This window comes from Martes martes (assembly GCF_963455335.1).
Source record: "Martes martes genome assembly, chromosome: 14".
Taxonomy (NCBI): domain Eukaryota; kingdom Metazoa; phylum Chordata; class Mammalia; order Carnivora; family Mustelidae; genus Martes; species Martes martes.
This window is the reverse complement of record NC_137902.1, coordinates 55,749,343-55,765,895: the sequence shown is the minus strand read 5'-3', so window position 1 is coordinate 55,765,895 and position 16,553 is coordinate 55,749,343. Positions and strand designations below refer to the sequence as shown.

At 50.3% G+C, this 16,553-nt stretch overlaps 1 protein-coding gene across 1 annotated transcript in view; it reads left to right on the top strand.

The window, feature by feature from the left end:
• The window catches only part of MACROH2A2 (macroH2A.2 histone), a 41,748-nt gene extending 25,222 nt beyond the window's left edge, over positions 1-16,526 (top strand). Inside the window, exons 3-9 of the mRNA XM_080822797.1 lie at positions 4,049-4,155; positions 5,411-5,608; positions 6,635-6,745; positions 8,204-8,303; positions 13,102-13,191; positions 13,898-14,072; positions 15,794-16,526. Coding sequence (XP_080678923.1) covers positions 4,049-4,155; positions 5,411-5,608; positions 6,635-6,745; positions 8,204-8,303; positions 13,102-13,191; positions 13,898-14,072; positions 15,794-15,959 — 947 coding nt within the window. The 3' untranslated portion in view covers positions 15,960-16,526. The remainder of the gene's footprint in view (positions 1-4,048; positions 4,156-5,410; positions 5,609-6,634; positions 6,746-8,203; positions 8,304-13,101; positions 13,192-13,897; positions 14,073-15,793) is intronic.
• The last annotated feature ends 27 nt before the right edge of the window (positions 16,527-16,553 follow it).

Here is a 16,553-nt window from a genome sequence, read left to right as displayed (position 1 = left end):
GAATTGGGGCACCTGGGTGACTCAGTGGGTTAAAGCCTCTGCCTTCGGCTCAGGTCATGATCCCTGAGTCCTGGGATCGAGCCCCGCATCAGGCTCTCTGCTCAGCAGGGAGCCTGCTTCCACCTCTCTCTCTGCCTGCCTCTCTGCCTACTTGTGATCTCTCTCTCTGTCAAATAAATAAATAAAATCTGAAAAAATAAAATAAAAGAACTTGAATTTCCAGGTACCTTAAGTCACTGTGTCACATAGAAACCCATCATTTACATCATTTCCATGGTTGGGTCTCTCCATTTAACAACAAGCATTTCTTTATCTAATGATTTTCATTTATTACATTTATGTTTTGAGAAGATCACTTTGGCATCCAGGGCCACATGTATGGTTGTACAGGTTGTACACTGTGCAAGGACACACATTCCACTCATGTGTGGGAATATCATTGCACTCATAGACCTCAAAGATTTGTATATTTATTACGAGGATTGCCAGCAGATGGCAGTAAAGGGTGTTGTTCTGACAAAATGAGGGACGCAATGTGTCTGGCAGAAGAGACCTCGAATTTGTACAAAGGTGCCTATGGGCCAGCAGTGGTGTTGCTGGCATGGATCTGGAGGAAGACAAAATGGGGGCAAGGAAACCATTTGGGCATTCTCTGGGCTCAAAGAGAAGAGGGCCTGAACTCAGGTCCTCAGGCAGCAGGTATGGAGAAGAGGGGCAAAGGTGTGTGACTCGTGAGGCCAGGAGGAGGTGAGAAGGGGAGATGGAGGGGAGGACTTGCAGGTCTCTGGGAGGAACTGCATGGAGTTAGAGCTTCCACCCCCAAGGAAATGATTTGGATTTGGGGATGTGGTAAGTTCAATTTACCTGTGGAACAGCCAGGGGAGGCTGTCCAGGGGACATCCCATCCGGACCAGAGGTGCGGATCTGGTGGCACAGAACCATGAACGGATGGGGGTCTCCCTGGAATACTGCATGGCCTAGGCAGACCAGAGGGCCCAGACAGACCCCTGGGGACATCATCACCTCATGGGCAAATGGGCAGGAAGGAAGGGGCTGAGGAAGGAGACAGTCTTGAAGGCGTGGCCACTCTGTGCCCTCTGCCCCAGCCCTGCAGTTACTCTGCTATTTCTGGGCTCCCGTGGGCTCAGGTAGCCAAAGTTGGTTCAGATTGTGGACAAAACGAGAGGACCCAACTCTTCCAAGATTATGTGCATGATGAGATTTCCAAAATCCCTTTTGGCTACAGAAATCACTTTTTTTAACGACTAGATTCTAAGCCATATTCCAGATGGTTCCTATTGCTGGAAGTGTGACTTCCGAGAATATAGAAGTCTATAGACCTTCCAAGGAAGTCTCCACCGCTTCACGGAATAATAATCTTCCCACAAAATTTTCAGCGAAACAAATTTGTGCTATAGAAATCCATTTTTCCTACGGACTGCCAATAAAACGATACTTATGTTCTCAAAATCAATAAAATCACTCAAGAATGTAACAAACATTTATAGTTCGTGTGAATGTATGGGTCATAATAACATTTGGAAAATATTAATAATAATCTTATTTCAGACATTTAAACCATGAAGTCCTTGTCCCAAGGAACAATCAGACCACCTATCTGACAGGGAAGTCCTTGGTCTAGGTTTTCAGCTGTGTATTGTTAAGAAGTTTTTCTCTTTCTGCAGCAAAAGTCTACCTCTGTTTTTGTGCTGGAGTCCAGAATTGAGGTTTTTCTCTCCTCTGTCTGATTTTAGGAAGGGCTAGTCCGGGAGTCCGGTGGCATGCTGGCCGGGCTGTGCTGCCTTGGGTTCCAGCAGGCTGTCCGTCTGTGAATCCAATGTGTCTGCATCCTGTCTGTCAAGCTGAAAATAGCCCGACCTCAGGGGGCTTCCTGAAGGCTCCAAGTCTGTCGGGCTTCCCATTTACCCTGCCTCTCATGCTGACAGCTAATTTGCAGAACATGGCAGGGTGCTTAACGTCTTCCTCTAAGTGCGGGAGACACAGGCAGGAAAATGGTAGTCCCAGATCCTGAGTTAAATTCAGTGGCTCAGAAGTTTAAAAGTGGGGGGCTCCTTGACCTCCCCCACCCAATCTAGAAAAAGGACTGAGAGTAGTCCTCCTTCCCCCCAGGGGTGGAACCCCCTAGATGAGCAGGTGCAGGCAACTCCTTTTTATTGTGCAAAGGGGGAGCTGTACATTTTAACCTAGAGTCGAAAAAGCCAGCCTATTTGTGAAAGCTTCATAACTACAGTTCTTTGTGATGTATGCCCTTCTTTCAAGGGAAAAAAGGGTTGGTCAGCAGCTTGAAATAGCCAACCAGATGACCTAATAGGGCATGAAGTTCAAATACTCTATCCCATTGTCCCAACAAGCGTGGTCATACTTCTCAAACTACCGTCCCCCAGTCTTTGATTCCGAAAACACGGCCACTGTATAAATGGATTGTGGGTAAACACGATATTCATTGCTTAATAACCTGGAAAAGATCTTGTGAGAATGAATTTGCAGTGATTTACAACTTTTCATTATGGAAATTCTATATAAATATTTAACTCTAATGCGTATTTTATTCTAATTTTTTGTTAATCACATTTGCTTAGTTAATATGGCATACTTAGGCAGTTTTTTTTTAATTGCCATAGATTTTTATGAGTGATGGCAATTTCATGTGCTATTTATTTGAAATTAGGTAGATTGTAAAGACTCACACAGAATTGCCTGTTAATTTTAGAGCTCAGTATTTATGCCATTGTACCAGCAAATTCTCCCAACACACACACATACACACACACTTCACCACTGCAGTATCAGTGAGACAACACATTGGCACATGCCTCTAGTGTTCTAAGTGAAGGAATTTTTTCTTAGAGCTTCACTAATACTTTTGAAGTTGGACAAATTTGATTAGCAGAACATCCATCTGAAATTGACGAAGAAAGAAAGAGAGGAAAGGAGGAAAGCATATAGATGGTATGATCCAATTCTACAGATTTTTTTTTAATTTTGACTAAAAATTTTGATGACATGTAAGAGAATTGTAGGAGAATTCCTCTTTATCAGCCCTTTCACGTTTATCAAATGACATGTTTGGTAAAGTCAGATCCTGAGGGATATGTGGAAACCCCCCAAACCCCAAACACCTTCCTTCCAAGCCTTGTAGGTATCCCGCATTCAGAATTCACTTTCTGGGTTAAACATTTCCTCATCCCACAGTACGAGTTAGTTCTTCCCATCCACTTTCCTTTAGGACAGGAGGGACCTGGGGCATCAAGTGAAGAGGAAAAGGATATTCTGGAAGACGTCCCAGTGGGTACCAAAGATAGACTCTGCCTGCATCACTATCCTCTTCAGAGATGGCCCTGCTCTCCTGAGACTAGAAGAGACTCCAGTCCTGTGTTAGGGCTCCATATTGGTCAGCATTAACTCCTGCTGACTGTGGCTTAAACGGGAGAGGGTACTTCTCTCTCATACAAAAGAAGCTGAGAAAGACAGTCCAGGAATAAGGACAGGCCAGTCAGGAGCCTCCACCATCACAAGAGACTCCAGTTCCTTCTGTTTTGTTCCTCCTCTGGGCCAAATTCCAGCCATCACGTCCCCAGTGTGCCAGCAGAAAGGGAAGGAAGGCACAGTCCCGCCATTGATGGACACTTCCCAGAAGTACCGCACAGGAGGACGCCTCCCTCTCATTGGCCAGAATCTAGTCCCATGACCACAGTTATCCACAAGGCAGGTTGGGAAATACCTTTTTCTCTTGTAACGGTGGGCTCAACAAAAAGTCAGCGGTCTAGATGCTAAGGAAAATGAGGGAGGATTAATGTCGAGGACCGCTGGAAGACTGCCATGGGATCATAGAGCAGGACTTGCTAAAATATCATCCTCGTCTGTAACCTGAGTTCTTTCCAGGTTTCCGGATTTCTTTCCAGGCCCTGGCATTAAAACTCACAAATGCATCAATGTGATTACATTCAAAGACCACTTCCAAAGAAAAGCTCTAGAAATCTCAGACCCCATTCTGTGATTGCCTATTAACTCTCCATTGTGATTTCAGCGGAAATTCTAGAACTGGCTGGGAATGCCGCGAGGGACAACAAGAAGGCCCGGATAGCACCAAGACACATCCTGCTAGCGGTGGCCAATGACGAGGAGCTCAACCAGGTACGTCTTGTCTGAAACATCACGACAAGCCATGTTTGCCGGACACACAACGGCTCGTGGACCCAGTTGGCTACGTTATCATTCCTGCTACAGTTCCCAAGCATATTAATACAAAAAAAAATTTTTTTTTCAGATTGTGTAAGAGAAGAACCATTTCTGCTAGTTCAGTCATTCAGAGAGAAAATTGCTTCTGGAATAAACCCGTTACCTACTCTGGGTCTTGCCAGACCTTCTTTTCCTTTCTAGAAGCAAGCTCTGTGTGTGGCTGGGGAAGATACAGTGCAGAGATGCTATTCATGGTTTCTTCACCTGAATTTTGTTGATGATTTATTCTGATGAGGGCAGGAGAATCTTCTTCTTAGCGTAGAATTAATCAGCAAGTGTTGTGAATGCCTCCCCCGGGAAATGTGAGATGGATGGTGGATGGTGTAAGAATTTTTATTCTAATCATTTTCTTCTCAAACTGTGTGTGGTGAAGAATCAGCTCTTAGAAGAATCAGACTGATAATTTCCAAAAATACAATAAAAACTAATTGCTAGAAACATTTTAAAAAAAACAAAAACATACAAACCACAAGCCACAATTCTTTGCTATTTGATCCAGTAGATATACCATACCTTTGTCAGCTTGCTTTAAAAGTTTCTGGGCTCTTCCTTGCCATTTCTGTATTTCTCTTGCCCTGGACAGTAACTGCCTGTCCGTGGGCCAGTCCTGGCTGCAGACCACCCTTGGAGTCCCTGAGCTGTTTCGGGATGTGCAGACTGTGCTAATGTAGCAGCACATGTCAATTACGTACAAAGTAAACATTAATGGAGAGGCGCACAGTCCAGCCTACTTTACAGATGGAATGCATGATCCCCAGAGCGTTGAGACCACTGATCTGTTGTTAGCTGGGTCTAGCCCTAGCATGGACCTTTGAACCCAGTTTTGTCAAGCAAAGCTCTCCACCTGCAAAGCTCTTTATCCTCCTTTATGTCTAGAAGTCCACACCCGGGCAACATTGCTGGTTGCAACCCCTCACCCTTTCCTCATGCCTTGCTTGTTTTGCTTTCTGTACGAGACCATGGGATGCCTGGATACCTACAGAGACACACTCTACCGTAAAACAGGAAAGCCAGTGAAACCACTAATCACACTGTGTCTCTGGGAAAGCAAAGACCAGATGTAACACTTGTTTTGCCGTCAGTTAGAACAGTATTAAATCCAGAACCAGCAAGCTCTTTGCTGCCTGAGTTCACACATTTCTCTTTCTAGCTGCTAAAAGGAGTGACCATCGCCAGTGGAGGTGTCCTGCCCAGAATTCACCCCGAACTTCTGGCCAAAAAGCGAGGGACCAAAGGCAAGTCGGAAACTATCCTCTCCCCTCCCCCGGAGAAAAGGGGAAGGAAGGCGGCATCGGGCAAGAAGGGAGGCAAGAAATCCAAGGCAGCCAAACCACGGACGTCCAAAAAGGTGAGCCCGGGTTGCTGTGAGAGCCAGGGACTCTCAGAGAACAGGAGAAGCTGGACCGGTCAGAAGATGAGGGTGTAGCCAGCGTTGCTGATGGGCTGGGGACTCTCCCTGCTGGGAGAAAATGGCAAGGGGCCTCTGGGACAAGAGCATAAACCACCAAGCAGGGTCTACTAGAGGTTTCCAAAGCCAAAGCATGGGTAGTCCTCACGTTGCCAGATACTTCCACTGGCCCCGTCAAAATCTTAAGTGAGAGATGATAGCCTAGTGTTTATCATTTCTCTTTAGAGCTCCTCATCGTGCACAAAAACACCTCTGTCTCCTACAGACTGTGTGTCTGCCACAGACAGTCCCCTGGGTCTATCCAGTGAGATGTGCTAGGTAGCCACAGCTGGGAGATGCCATTTACAGAGTAAGACTTTCATATGCCGCCTAGTACCAGAACCACTAGCCACATGTGCTCTTTGAATTGGAATTCATTAAAACTAAATCAGATTAAAAATCCGGTTCCTTGGTTATATCACCCGCATTTCAAGTGCTCAACAAGCATAAAACATTTCTGTGATCACTGAAAGTTCTACTGGACAATGCTGCTGCAGGGGTTGTCACATTTCCATTCCACAGACTTCTGTGATAACACAAAAGGTTTGTAAGGGTTCACTCCGCTGCCTCCATGCCCCAGGGAAATCCTGGGGAGAAGGGAGGTTGAACAGTGGGCTAGGAATGACCCTGCTTCGTTCTGAGGCTTGCACTCATAAGCTGTAGGCATTGCAGAGGACAAGAATAACACACCTGTGTCCAGATTTGAGTGAGGAATACAGGTACCTATGAGCTTCTTTAACACTCTTTCTTTGGGGTGGTACCCTTTTCTTTCCCTCGTATCTCTGTCCTTGCTTCCTCCACCAAACGGAACACCTAACCGCTTCCTTTCACATCCAAGGTGGTCATAGCCACAGGAAGAACTTAATAGCGCCACTTGGGACTTTTTCTGGATTAGTTCCCATCTGTCCTTCTGATTTCTACCAACAGTCCAAACCAAAGGACAGCGATAAAGAAGGAACTTCAAATTCCACCTCCGAAGATGGGCCAGGGGATGGATTCACCATTCTGTCTTCTAAGAGCCTTGTTCTAGGGCAGAAGGTAATAAAGACCGTTGTGATGTGCCGTAGTAAAAACGCTATTGCATTTTTATGACCTTCTGTTTGCCACAAGCAGTGATGCTTCCTTCATCCCTGCTCTCACTCTGGTCTTGAATTATTTACGTTTAGACTAAAGGGCTTTGACAGGGTCTAGATTGTGAGAATCAACATGCTCTTTAGCACCGAGAAGTGTTCATGGTACCATCGGTCAGACAAAGATAGAGAAGCTTCCAGGTCAGGCAAAAGAATGGCACCATTGCCGGGAACTCCCCATGCCCCCCTCATTCCTGGGCCTGCCCAAAACATCCTCAGCTACCTCTCTCAAACAGCTCTGGGAGTCCAGCCGGACATGGTTCGATGTGATTTATCAGAAAAAGAAAATAGAAATAGATGTTTCCTGAACATCCCCGGTGTTAGAAATGAATTATTTGCCAATAATTCAGTCTGCTTGCCTTTCTAGACTGCAGAAAGAAAACAAACAGGGCTATGCATTTGAACAGTCTGCGGCAGCCAAGACAGACACGCAAATAATTCATTCCCACTAGCATAAAGTTTACGGAATAGACCATTTATCTACCACGTCAAACGGGGCTGAAGACACACACAGGGAAACAGTCAGTGAATCACATCTCCGGGAGCGGAATGTTTGCAGCCTGGTGAAAGGAGCCACCGCGACTGCAGCAGTTGGGAAGAGCGTGTTCGAGAAGAGTGTACCTGGGGCGGGTTCCTCATTTTTCACTGATGAGCACAGGGAAGCAAAGAGGCGGCATTGAGGTCCCCTGCAGGGGCTGGCTATGGCTGCGCGACAATTAGCTTTCTGTCCCTTACCTAGGGGAACGTGACTGTCATGCTCACAGGGGAAACAGTGGAAAATGCCCTGCTTCCCACTGAGCTGTGTGCACCTAGGGCAGCATTTCACAAGTGTAGCCCCAAGAATGGGTCCCCCAAAGGCAAGGTGACCCGAGAAGGCAGGTCAGGGTCCCGAAGCCCATCACTTTTCTTGAATGAGGTCCCTCGGCCGCACGTCCCTGCCCCCAGAGGTCCAGGCTGCTCTGGGGAGAATGTGGGATGCTGAGCGGGGAGGAGGAGAGCCAGCCCGGGCTTCCCTCCTAGGAGCCGCTCAGACTGTGTGTCACCGCACACCAAGGCCCCCAGGACTGGGAGATGGAGGCATAGCTCTAGGGAAGAGAAGACGAGGCAAGGGCCCATTCCTGCTCCTAGAACAGGAGGCAGATTTGTCGCATGCTGCCGTCGTCAGTGAAAACTAAATCCACTGAGCTGCAAAGAGCCCACCAAAGGCCAGACACCTGGCAATCTTGACAGTCACTCTATGCCCGGCCCTTTCTGTGGACATTCGCTATAAATAATCACGAGAATTAACAGATGGGACGTGAAATGTGAAGATTTTAACTGGATTTGATCTTTTCCCACACTCTCCCATCTTCCCTTCCTGACGCAGCTGTCCCTGACCCAGAGTGACATCAGCCATATTGGCTCCATGAGAGTGGAGGGCATTGTCCACCCAACCACAGCCGAAATTGACCTCAAGGAAGACATAGGTAAGGTCCCGAGACTCGGGTAGAGGGGCCAGAGCATCACCCACTGCTTGGGCATGTCCTTCTGAAGTCGGTCATTGTCGACTTGATACCTTCTCCTGGTGGAACCGTGTCACACCCTGCATATCCCCAAACAGCATTACTAGAAAATAATGAATTTTCTTTTGAATCTGCATGTATTTCTGAAATGTTTATTGAGGTGTTCTATAAAAACAGATCATTAGGGACACCTGGGTGGCTTAATTGGTTAAGCAACTACCTTGGGCTCAGGTCATGATCCCAGGGCCCTGGGATCGAGCCCCGCATCGGGGGCTCCCTGCTCAGCAGGAAGCCTGCTTCTCCCTCTGATTCTCCCCCTGCTTGTGTGCACATGCTCTCTCTTCTGACCAATAAATAAATAAAATCTAAAAAAAAAAGTCTCTTAAAAAAACAAAACAAAAAACCCAGGTCATTAGGGCACACCTGGATGACTTTTCCTCTAAGTGAACACAAGTGTGCAGCGGGCACCTTGATCACAGAGGAGAACCTCTCCAGCATCCCAGAACTCTCCCTTCCTACCCCGACCCAGTCCCCTCCCTCCAAGTGCTGCCACTGTCCTGTCTTCTCACAGCACAGATCGCCGTCCTCTGTTTTAGATTTTATGCAAACAAAGTCATGCCCTGAGTCGTCTTCTGTATCTTTTGCCCGACTCTGTATTGTGAGATCCACCCGTATTGTCACCCGGGGCTGGAGCTGGGTCCTCTTCCTGGCTCCCCCATGGACTCTGGCGGCGTGCTGACCATTCCGCCGCAGGTACCATTTGCATGGCTTCCAGTTCGGGCTATGACGAGTCGTGCTGCTGTAAACATTGTGGTATGTGTGTTGGGTAAACCTCCACACTTATACTGAGCTTAAAAATTAACACCTTTGGTAAAAAGGAATCGGACGTCTGGACAAAGTTGCCTGTGAGGCTGTACGTTGACTCAGCTTTCCGGGGGACTGCGACCTGCCCCACAGGTGGTGGAGGGAGCTGCTCCGGGCTGGCTGGATGAAACGGGGCGGGGGGTAAGCCCTCGAGGGCACTGGACATAGCCCTCTGGGTGACCACTATCTTAGCCATTTTTTATAAGATGGAAGTGCCTTAAGCTCACCAGTGAAATAGTAAAGTGAGCAAAGAAAGAAAGGGCTTTGTCCCTGGGGTTCCGGGCTTGCTTCTGAGGTTGGGATTTAGGCAGAGGCTGGCAGCTCAGCCTTGGGTGGCAACACTGGGGGCCCCAGAATGCTGGGCATCCTCAGGTTTCCCCTGTGGCATCAGAAGCCACTTGCTTTGCTTAAAGGAGACAGGACAGCCTCAGGGGTGGGGGCAGGCGAACCACAATGGGGAGAAGCAGGACTTGCACACAAAACCTGAAAATTTCTCCTTCCTTCTTCAGACCCAGCCTTGGTCCTACCAACTGCCCTGAACTCCCCTCCCTCCCCACCCCCGTGGAAAGACAACCCCCCTCCCCCCGACAGAGCTTTAACCCGAAGCTCTGTTTTGACATATATCCTAGCTTCTTGAAAACAAAATGAGTAGCAGTGTGTTACTTTATCATTTCTGTAGTTTGCATTTTTATATCAGGAAAGTCATCGTGATTTTTTTATTTTTTTAAGTGGCGGGGCAGGTGATAGGGTAGAAAGGATACAGGTATTGGGGCAAAAACTCAGGCCTGGATTCTACAAACCACCTCATAGCTGTGTGGCTTTAGGCAGGTTTCTTAAGCTCTCTGAACCTCTGTTTCCTCCGCTGTAAGTGAGGATAGCAATAGCGCCTGTGTCACAGGGGCACTGTGAAGAGTAAGTAGGGTCACACATGGATGAAGCTTAGCACAGGGCCGGGCTCACCATTCTGATGAGTGCTGGTCTTTTTTGTTGTTGTTGCTCTGTGTTTAGAAGGGGGCCCTGCTGTCATGATTCCACTTTCCACGACCATCATCCAAACCAGTCATCCCCTGTAGATGAGACCCTGATTTAGTCTATTTTATTTAAAGATTTTATTTATTAGAGAGCGTGCACACACAAGTTGAGGAGGCTGGGGACAGGGAGAGAGAGAATCCCAAGCAGACTCCACACTGAGCGCAGAGCCCAACTCAGGGCTCGATCTCTCGACCCTGAGATCCCGACCTGAGCCAAAATCAAGAGTCAGACGCTTAACCGACTGAGCCACCCAGACACCCCTTTGAGTTATTCTTTTTAAAGCATTGTGTGTTACTACAGGAAAGTTCGAGCACACACAGAAACAGCAGAGCGTGATAAACCCTACACACCCTGTTACAAGCATATCTACCCCCGGGGCCAAGGCTGCTTCAGTGCCTCCCATCTGCAGCCCCCAGACCTCACACCATCAAATCCGTGGATATGTCAGAATAAGGGCGAGCTTTTTGACAGCATCACCACGATACCATTATCACAACTAGAAAAAATCATGTCATCAAATATCAGTCACTGTTCAAATTTTAATCACGTCATTAATATCAATTTATTTTTTAATGTGCTTGATTCAGGATCCAAATAAGCCCACATGCTCCGGCTGGTTAAGTCTCTTACAATCTACAGCCTCCTCTTTCACACCTTCTCATCCTTTCTCGCTCGCTCTCTTTTTTTTTTTCAATTGATTTAGTTGAGGAAGCTGGGCGGTTTGTCCTGTAGGGTTTCCCAAGCCTGGATTGTACTGACTTCATCCTCCTGGTGTCATTAAACATGTTTCTTCTCTGTTTTTCTTATAAATTGGCAGTTGGATCTAGAGTCTCAATGAGATTCGGGCTCCAAATTTTTTGGCAAGACAGTTTGGTCAGTGTTGGAATGTTCTTCCATCAGGAGGCAGGTGATGCCCAGTTGTCTCTCACTGACGCTCCTTGTCTAGGTTTGTCGGTTCGTTAGGGGTGGTGTGGGGTGGGGACCGTATCTGAATTCCAGCCCTCCTTCCCTCCTTCTCTGGAATGCCTCCATGGGGAGAAAGTGCCCTCATCCACATTTCAGGTTGCATTCTTCTTGGAAGTCTTCAGGGAAGAGGGTGGGCTCACCTTGCCTTTCACATGTTCCCACCTGGTCCCTTACACCTGCTGCCTCTGTGGCTCGGCATGAACGGGGCTGCCGGCTGTGGTTCCTGGACGTCTCAGGGCTCCTATGACCCCACAGCTCAGCACCGGCCAAAAGGAGTCTCCCAAAAGGAGACCTGAAGGCCCGAGGTGACCATTCCTAATGATGGCACTGAAACCCAAGCACATTCGTGAAGAGATCCCCTCGGCTCCCCAACCCCAGGGGAGAGTGGCTGCTGGAAAGACATGGTCCCCAATATCTTGCGTGACATCCTGCAGCTCTCCAAATATACTTTGGTGTCTCGGTGGGGCATGGGGAAGCCCCCTCACCCAGCTCCCAGGGAAACCCCTCAACTGAGTATTAACCACCATCATAATAACTCTGAAGAGAGAGCCGAGACTTGCCCCAGACAGCCAGATGACCCAATCCACCAGAAGCTGAAAACACGTGGGGGGAAAGGCCTCATTCCGCACCGGGGGGCAGCCCCCATCTCGTGTAGACACGATGCCCGGATGTCACCTCAGACACTTGGGGAGCCTCAGTGTGCTAACAGGGGGTTCCTGCCAGCCAGAAGGGGCATCCTGCCATCTCCTGGGGATTCCTCTTGGCCTCTGTGGAAGCATGATTCTGAGATACCAAGAATTGTCCTAACATCAAAGAGCCAAGGGATCTCCGATCAGGAAGGTCCTTAGAGTTTAGCCTCTCCAGACTGCCTTTTTCCATTGAAAACTATGGCCTGGTTTGGAGAAAGACCCTTGCAGGCCGCCCTGGGCCCGTGTCTGTCCTCTGACCAAGACTTACCACACACAGGTGGTGAGCTGGGAGTAGGGCCCTAGAGCTCTCCACCCACCCCACCCATACCCCAAGGTTCCTGCTGAGTCATCTGTCACCACCGGCCTGGGACCAGCCTTGGGACCTGGTGACAAGAGGCAGCTGCAGAGTCTGTGAGAAGGCACTGCCTTCAAATTACCAAGACACTGAATTTGACCAACCCAGCGTGGGGACTGAACCCAGACTTCAGAACACTGGAGTTCCAATTTATTTTTAAAGCTCACCTTTACTACAGCGTAGGAAGTAACGTAGGCAATGGTATTACAAGGGCGCCGAACAGTGCCAGGCGGCGGCCCCCGCGGTGGGGAACACAACGTAACGTGTAGACTTGTGCCATCACTTGTGTGGTGTGTCTGAAACTCATGTAGCCTCATGTGTCCACTATACTTCCATTTTTTAAAATCACCTTTAGTTTTCGTGTCCTGAGGCTACTTATGATGCCGTCACTCCCTCAAAGTCCCCTTAAAAGAGTTTGCTGGAGGGGCACCCGGTTGGCTCCGTCGGCTGAGCGTCTGACTCTTGATTTCAGCTCAGGCCATGATCTCAGGGTTGGGAGAGGGAGCCTGGCATCGGGCTCCCTGCTCAGCGAGGCGTCTACTTGAGATTCTCTCTCTCCCTCTCCCTCTGCCCTTTTGCCCACTTACAGGAGAGCGAGCTCTCTCTAAAATATGAAGTAAAATCTTAAAAAAAAAAGAGAGAGAGTTTGCTAGAATCCAAGTCCTGTGGGACAAAAGCCAAGACCTGGGCCAGCAGTGACCACTGGCAACCAGGACTCCCACTGTGAAGCATGATTCCTGCTTCCTCAGGGTGGTGGGTGGGTTTGTCTTCTGGCCCTACTGAAACTATGTGACACGGTGTGGCAAATGACTTTGAAAAGGACAACAACAATGGCTTCCCTTGTTCTCCTCTTCAGGGAAGGCCTTGGAAAAGGCTGGCGGCAAAGAGTTCTTGGAAACGGTGAAGGAGCTTCGCAAATCCCAAGGCCCTTTGGAAGTTGCTGAAGGTGAGTGTGGCCTCGAGCCCGGGTTCCCGGCACAGCCTCAGCCCCCTCCCTGCCAGCATCACTTGCTTCATGTACAATCAGTGTGCCAAGCAAAACACACCACAGCCAAGATGAGACCCACTTCCGCCCCACTCCCTGGCTCCCGGCCGCGTCACTCCAGTCACCTTCTCCTCCCACCACTGCTCCTACCTTTGACCTCCCTGCCCACCCCCCTCCGCCCCGCTTAGAAGGACCCAGGTGATTACACTTAGGGCACCCCCGATAACCCCAGATAATCCATCCCGCAGGTCTTCACTAACTCGCCTCTGCAAAGCCCCTTTCGCCATGTAAGGTAACGCCCCCAGGTCCCAGGGATCTGGACGTGGGACATCGGGGTCAGGCCACTCAGCCGTCAGAGATGATGCTGGTGGGTACCTCCCGCTGGGAACCGTGGTCAGGAGGTCACCCACCCTAGCGGCCAGGCGGAGCACGTGAGGGCCGCTGACGCATTCCTCTGGAGCTGGTGTCCACTGGCCACGGCAGGCCGGACAGGGCTCCCGCTCTCTGGCAGCCGTCCAGTCCCATCAGAGGCACAGAACAGTGTCCAGCCAGCTTCTCTCGCCGCCCCATGTGCGCACAGCCGAAAGGCTTCCGTGAGGTCCGGCCTCGGCCCCCAGCTGAAGGGGAAGTGTAGGAAATGACCCACCGTGTTTCTCTCCTGTCCCAGCCGCTGTCAGCCAATCCAGCGGACTTGCAGCCAAATTTGTCATCCACTGTCACATCCCTCAGTGGGGCTCAGACAAATGTGAAGAGCAGCTTGAAGAGACCATCAAAAACTGCCTGTCAGCAGCGGAGGACAAGAAGCTCAAGTCCGTGGCGTTCCCACCGTTCCCCAGCGGCAGGTAAGATGCGTTCCTCCGGGTGGCCGCGGGAGGCCGGCGGAGGCCGCGGGAGGCCTGCGGTCTCCCCTTCCAGCCTGTGGCCCGCGGCTCTCCCACAGTCACACCAGTCTGGCCAATCCAGAAGATACGACCGAGGGCTGCCGGTGCAGCCATGCGCACTGACCTGGTCATTGGGCCAGAAACCCAGTTTCCAGCCTCTAAAACACAGTGAAAAGGCAGCGCTGGAGAGCAGCCGGGAGCAGAGCTTCTCTGACGGGCTGCCATGGTCAAGGCCCGCATCCCCAGCGGCTGCCCTGTCAGAACACGTGATCGGAAAATCCCAGGCTCTGGGCTCAGCTGGTTAGGCGTCCGACCCTTGATCTCCGCTCAGGCCGTGATCTCAGGGTCAGTCACAAGTTCAAGCCTCGCCTTGGGCTCCACCGGTCAAGGAGCCTCCTTAAAAGAACACCAGGCTCAAGCGCCTTGCCATTCCAAGTGTTGCCTGTGGCCGGGCCACGCTGACTCTGCTGTGTTAGAGTGTTAGAGTGCAGTGTCTCAGACCTCCCCCCGCCAACAAAAAACTACCACCTCAGAGTGCCAGGGGGGCTCGTGTGCTGCCAGGGTGGAGAGGAGGACAGCCTGAGGCTGCGGCCCTCACAGACACTCCCAGAGAAGGGACAGGCTCCCACCAAAGGTCTGCTTTGGGAGTTATAAGTGCTGGTTCTAATTGTCACGGATGCAGCTGAGTTCGAGAGCCACAGCAGGTAGGGAATGAGGCTGTCTGTCCTCACAGGTGGCCTGTCCTCTCCCGTCACCCTCGCAGTCAAAGCGAGCTATTGCTTCTGTTTTGAACATGCTCTCTCTTACAAGATGCCCCTTTGTAACACGGATAGGATTTACATACCCAAGATATTCTCTGAGGGGAAGGCTCTGAGGGGAATGGTGAGGCCTTGCTTCCTGCTGTCATCCCACCCCAGGCCGAGCCAGCAGCATGGGGTCTCCATAGCCTGGCCCAGAGGCACAGCGGGCTGAAGTCTTTGTGCAGCCGGGCCCACATGTTGTGATGTTCTGGGCTGGGACACCACAGGCAAATGAGAAGTCCTGTCTGGTGGGCTCATCCCGTCCCTGCCCGAGGGGGCTTGGTGGCCAACCCCACACGAGTATGATGGCCATGTCCCCGGAGGCTGATGCCATGGCCCAGCCCGGCGGACAGCCACATCTCTGCTGGGTGCTTGGAGGCCCCCACACTCAAATTACAGCGGCACGTCCGTAGGGGGTCCGTGAGAGGAGCAGTGAGCGTACATTTTCCCCTTTAACCAACAACCTGACACCATATAGCAGTTTCGAGGGCACTCAGAAAAACTAGCTGTGCGTTCTAGAACACCAGCTATGTTAGATGCTGAGCTGGTCGTGGTTTTAAAGCCCGGCTTGACTGGAGGCAGGGGACATGGATTCCTATGTCCCTGTGACTTGGGCTGAGCCCACCGCACCTGTCCCAGCCAGCATGGCTCCCGTAGAGTGGGGCCTGCCTGCCCCGTCCCAGGCTGCCCCTCTGCCTCGGCTCAAAGGAGGTGATCCGTGGCCCCGCCGGCACACAGGGAGGCCCCATGAGACAGAAACCAAAAGGCCTGGTGCCAAGAAAAGAAGGCACCGCGCTGCCCCCGGCCCCGGGCTGAGGGCCAAGTTACCCCGTGGGTCCTGGGAACCAAAATGACATCAGCTCTTCTTTCCCTCCGATGCAGAAACTGCTTCCCCAAACAGATGGCCGCCCAGGTGACCCTCAAAGCCATCTCAGCCCACTTTGACGACTCGAGCTCGTCCTCACTGAAGAATGTCTACTTCCTGCTCTTCGACAGCGAGAGCATCGGCATCTACGTGCAGGAGATGGCCAAGCTCGATGCCAAGTAGCCGCCCCCCCGCCCAGCCACGCTGGCCCACGGGAATCAGAGGAGGATCCAAGTCACAGGAGAGGGGTTTCTTTTTTAAGAGGAGAGAGGAAGGGTGACGGCAGGGGACCGGAGGGCAGCGGGTCACGGGGGCTGCCAGAGCGGGGCCTGCCCACGGAACGAGCCCTCGGCCTTTTCTATTCTCGTTTCAAAGAGCCTCCGTCTGTAATCAACCAGGTCTCCACGAGGGGTTTCTTTCCATGTGTTTCCTTCCTGTTGTTTTAGAACTTTTTTAAAAGACAGACTTCGTTTTAGATTTATAGCATTGACTTTTACACACACACACAAAAAAAATCCTTTCAAAATTCTTAAAACCTTGTTTCTCCTTTTTGCAAGGGAAGAGGGCATAAAAGTGACTTGGGCTTTGTCGGCTGTCTGTGTTCAGGGGCAGAAAGAAGAACATGAGAAAGGCGTCTCACTGGTGCTTTCCTTTTCTGTTTTTAGTGCCCCCACCCCTCCCCCCATGACATCTGTATCTACTCCTAAAAAGATTTTGCTTCAGGCTTTTGTTTTGTTTTATTTTGTTTTTAAAGAAAAAGAAAATGAAAGGAAAAAA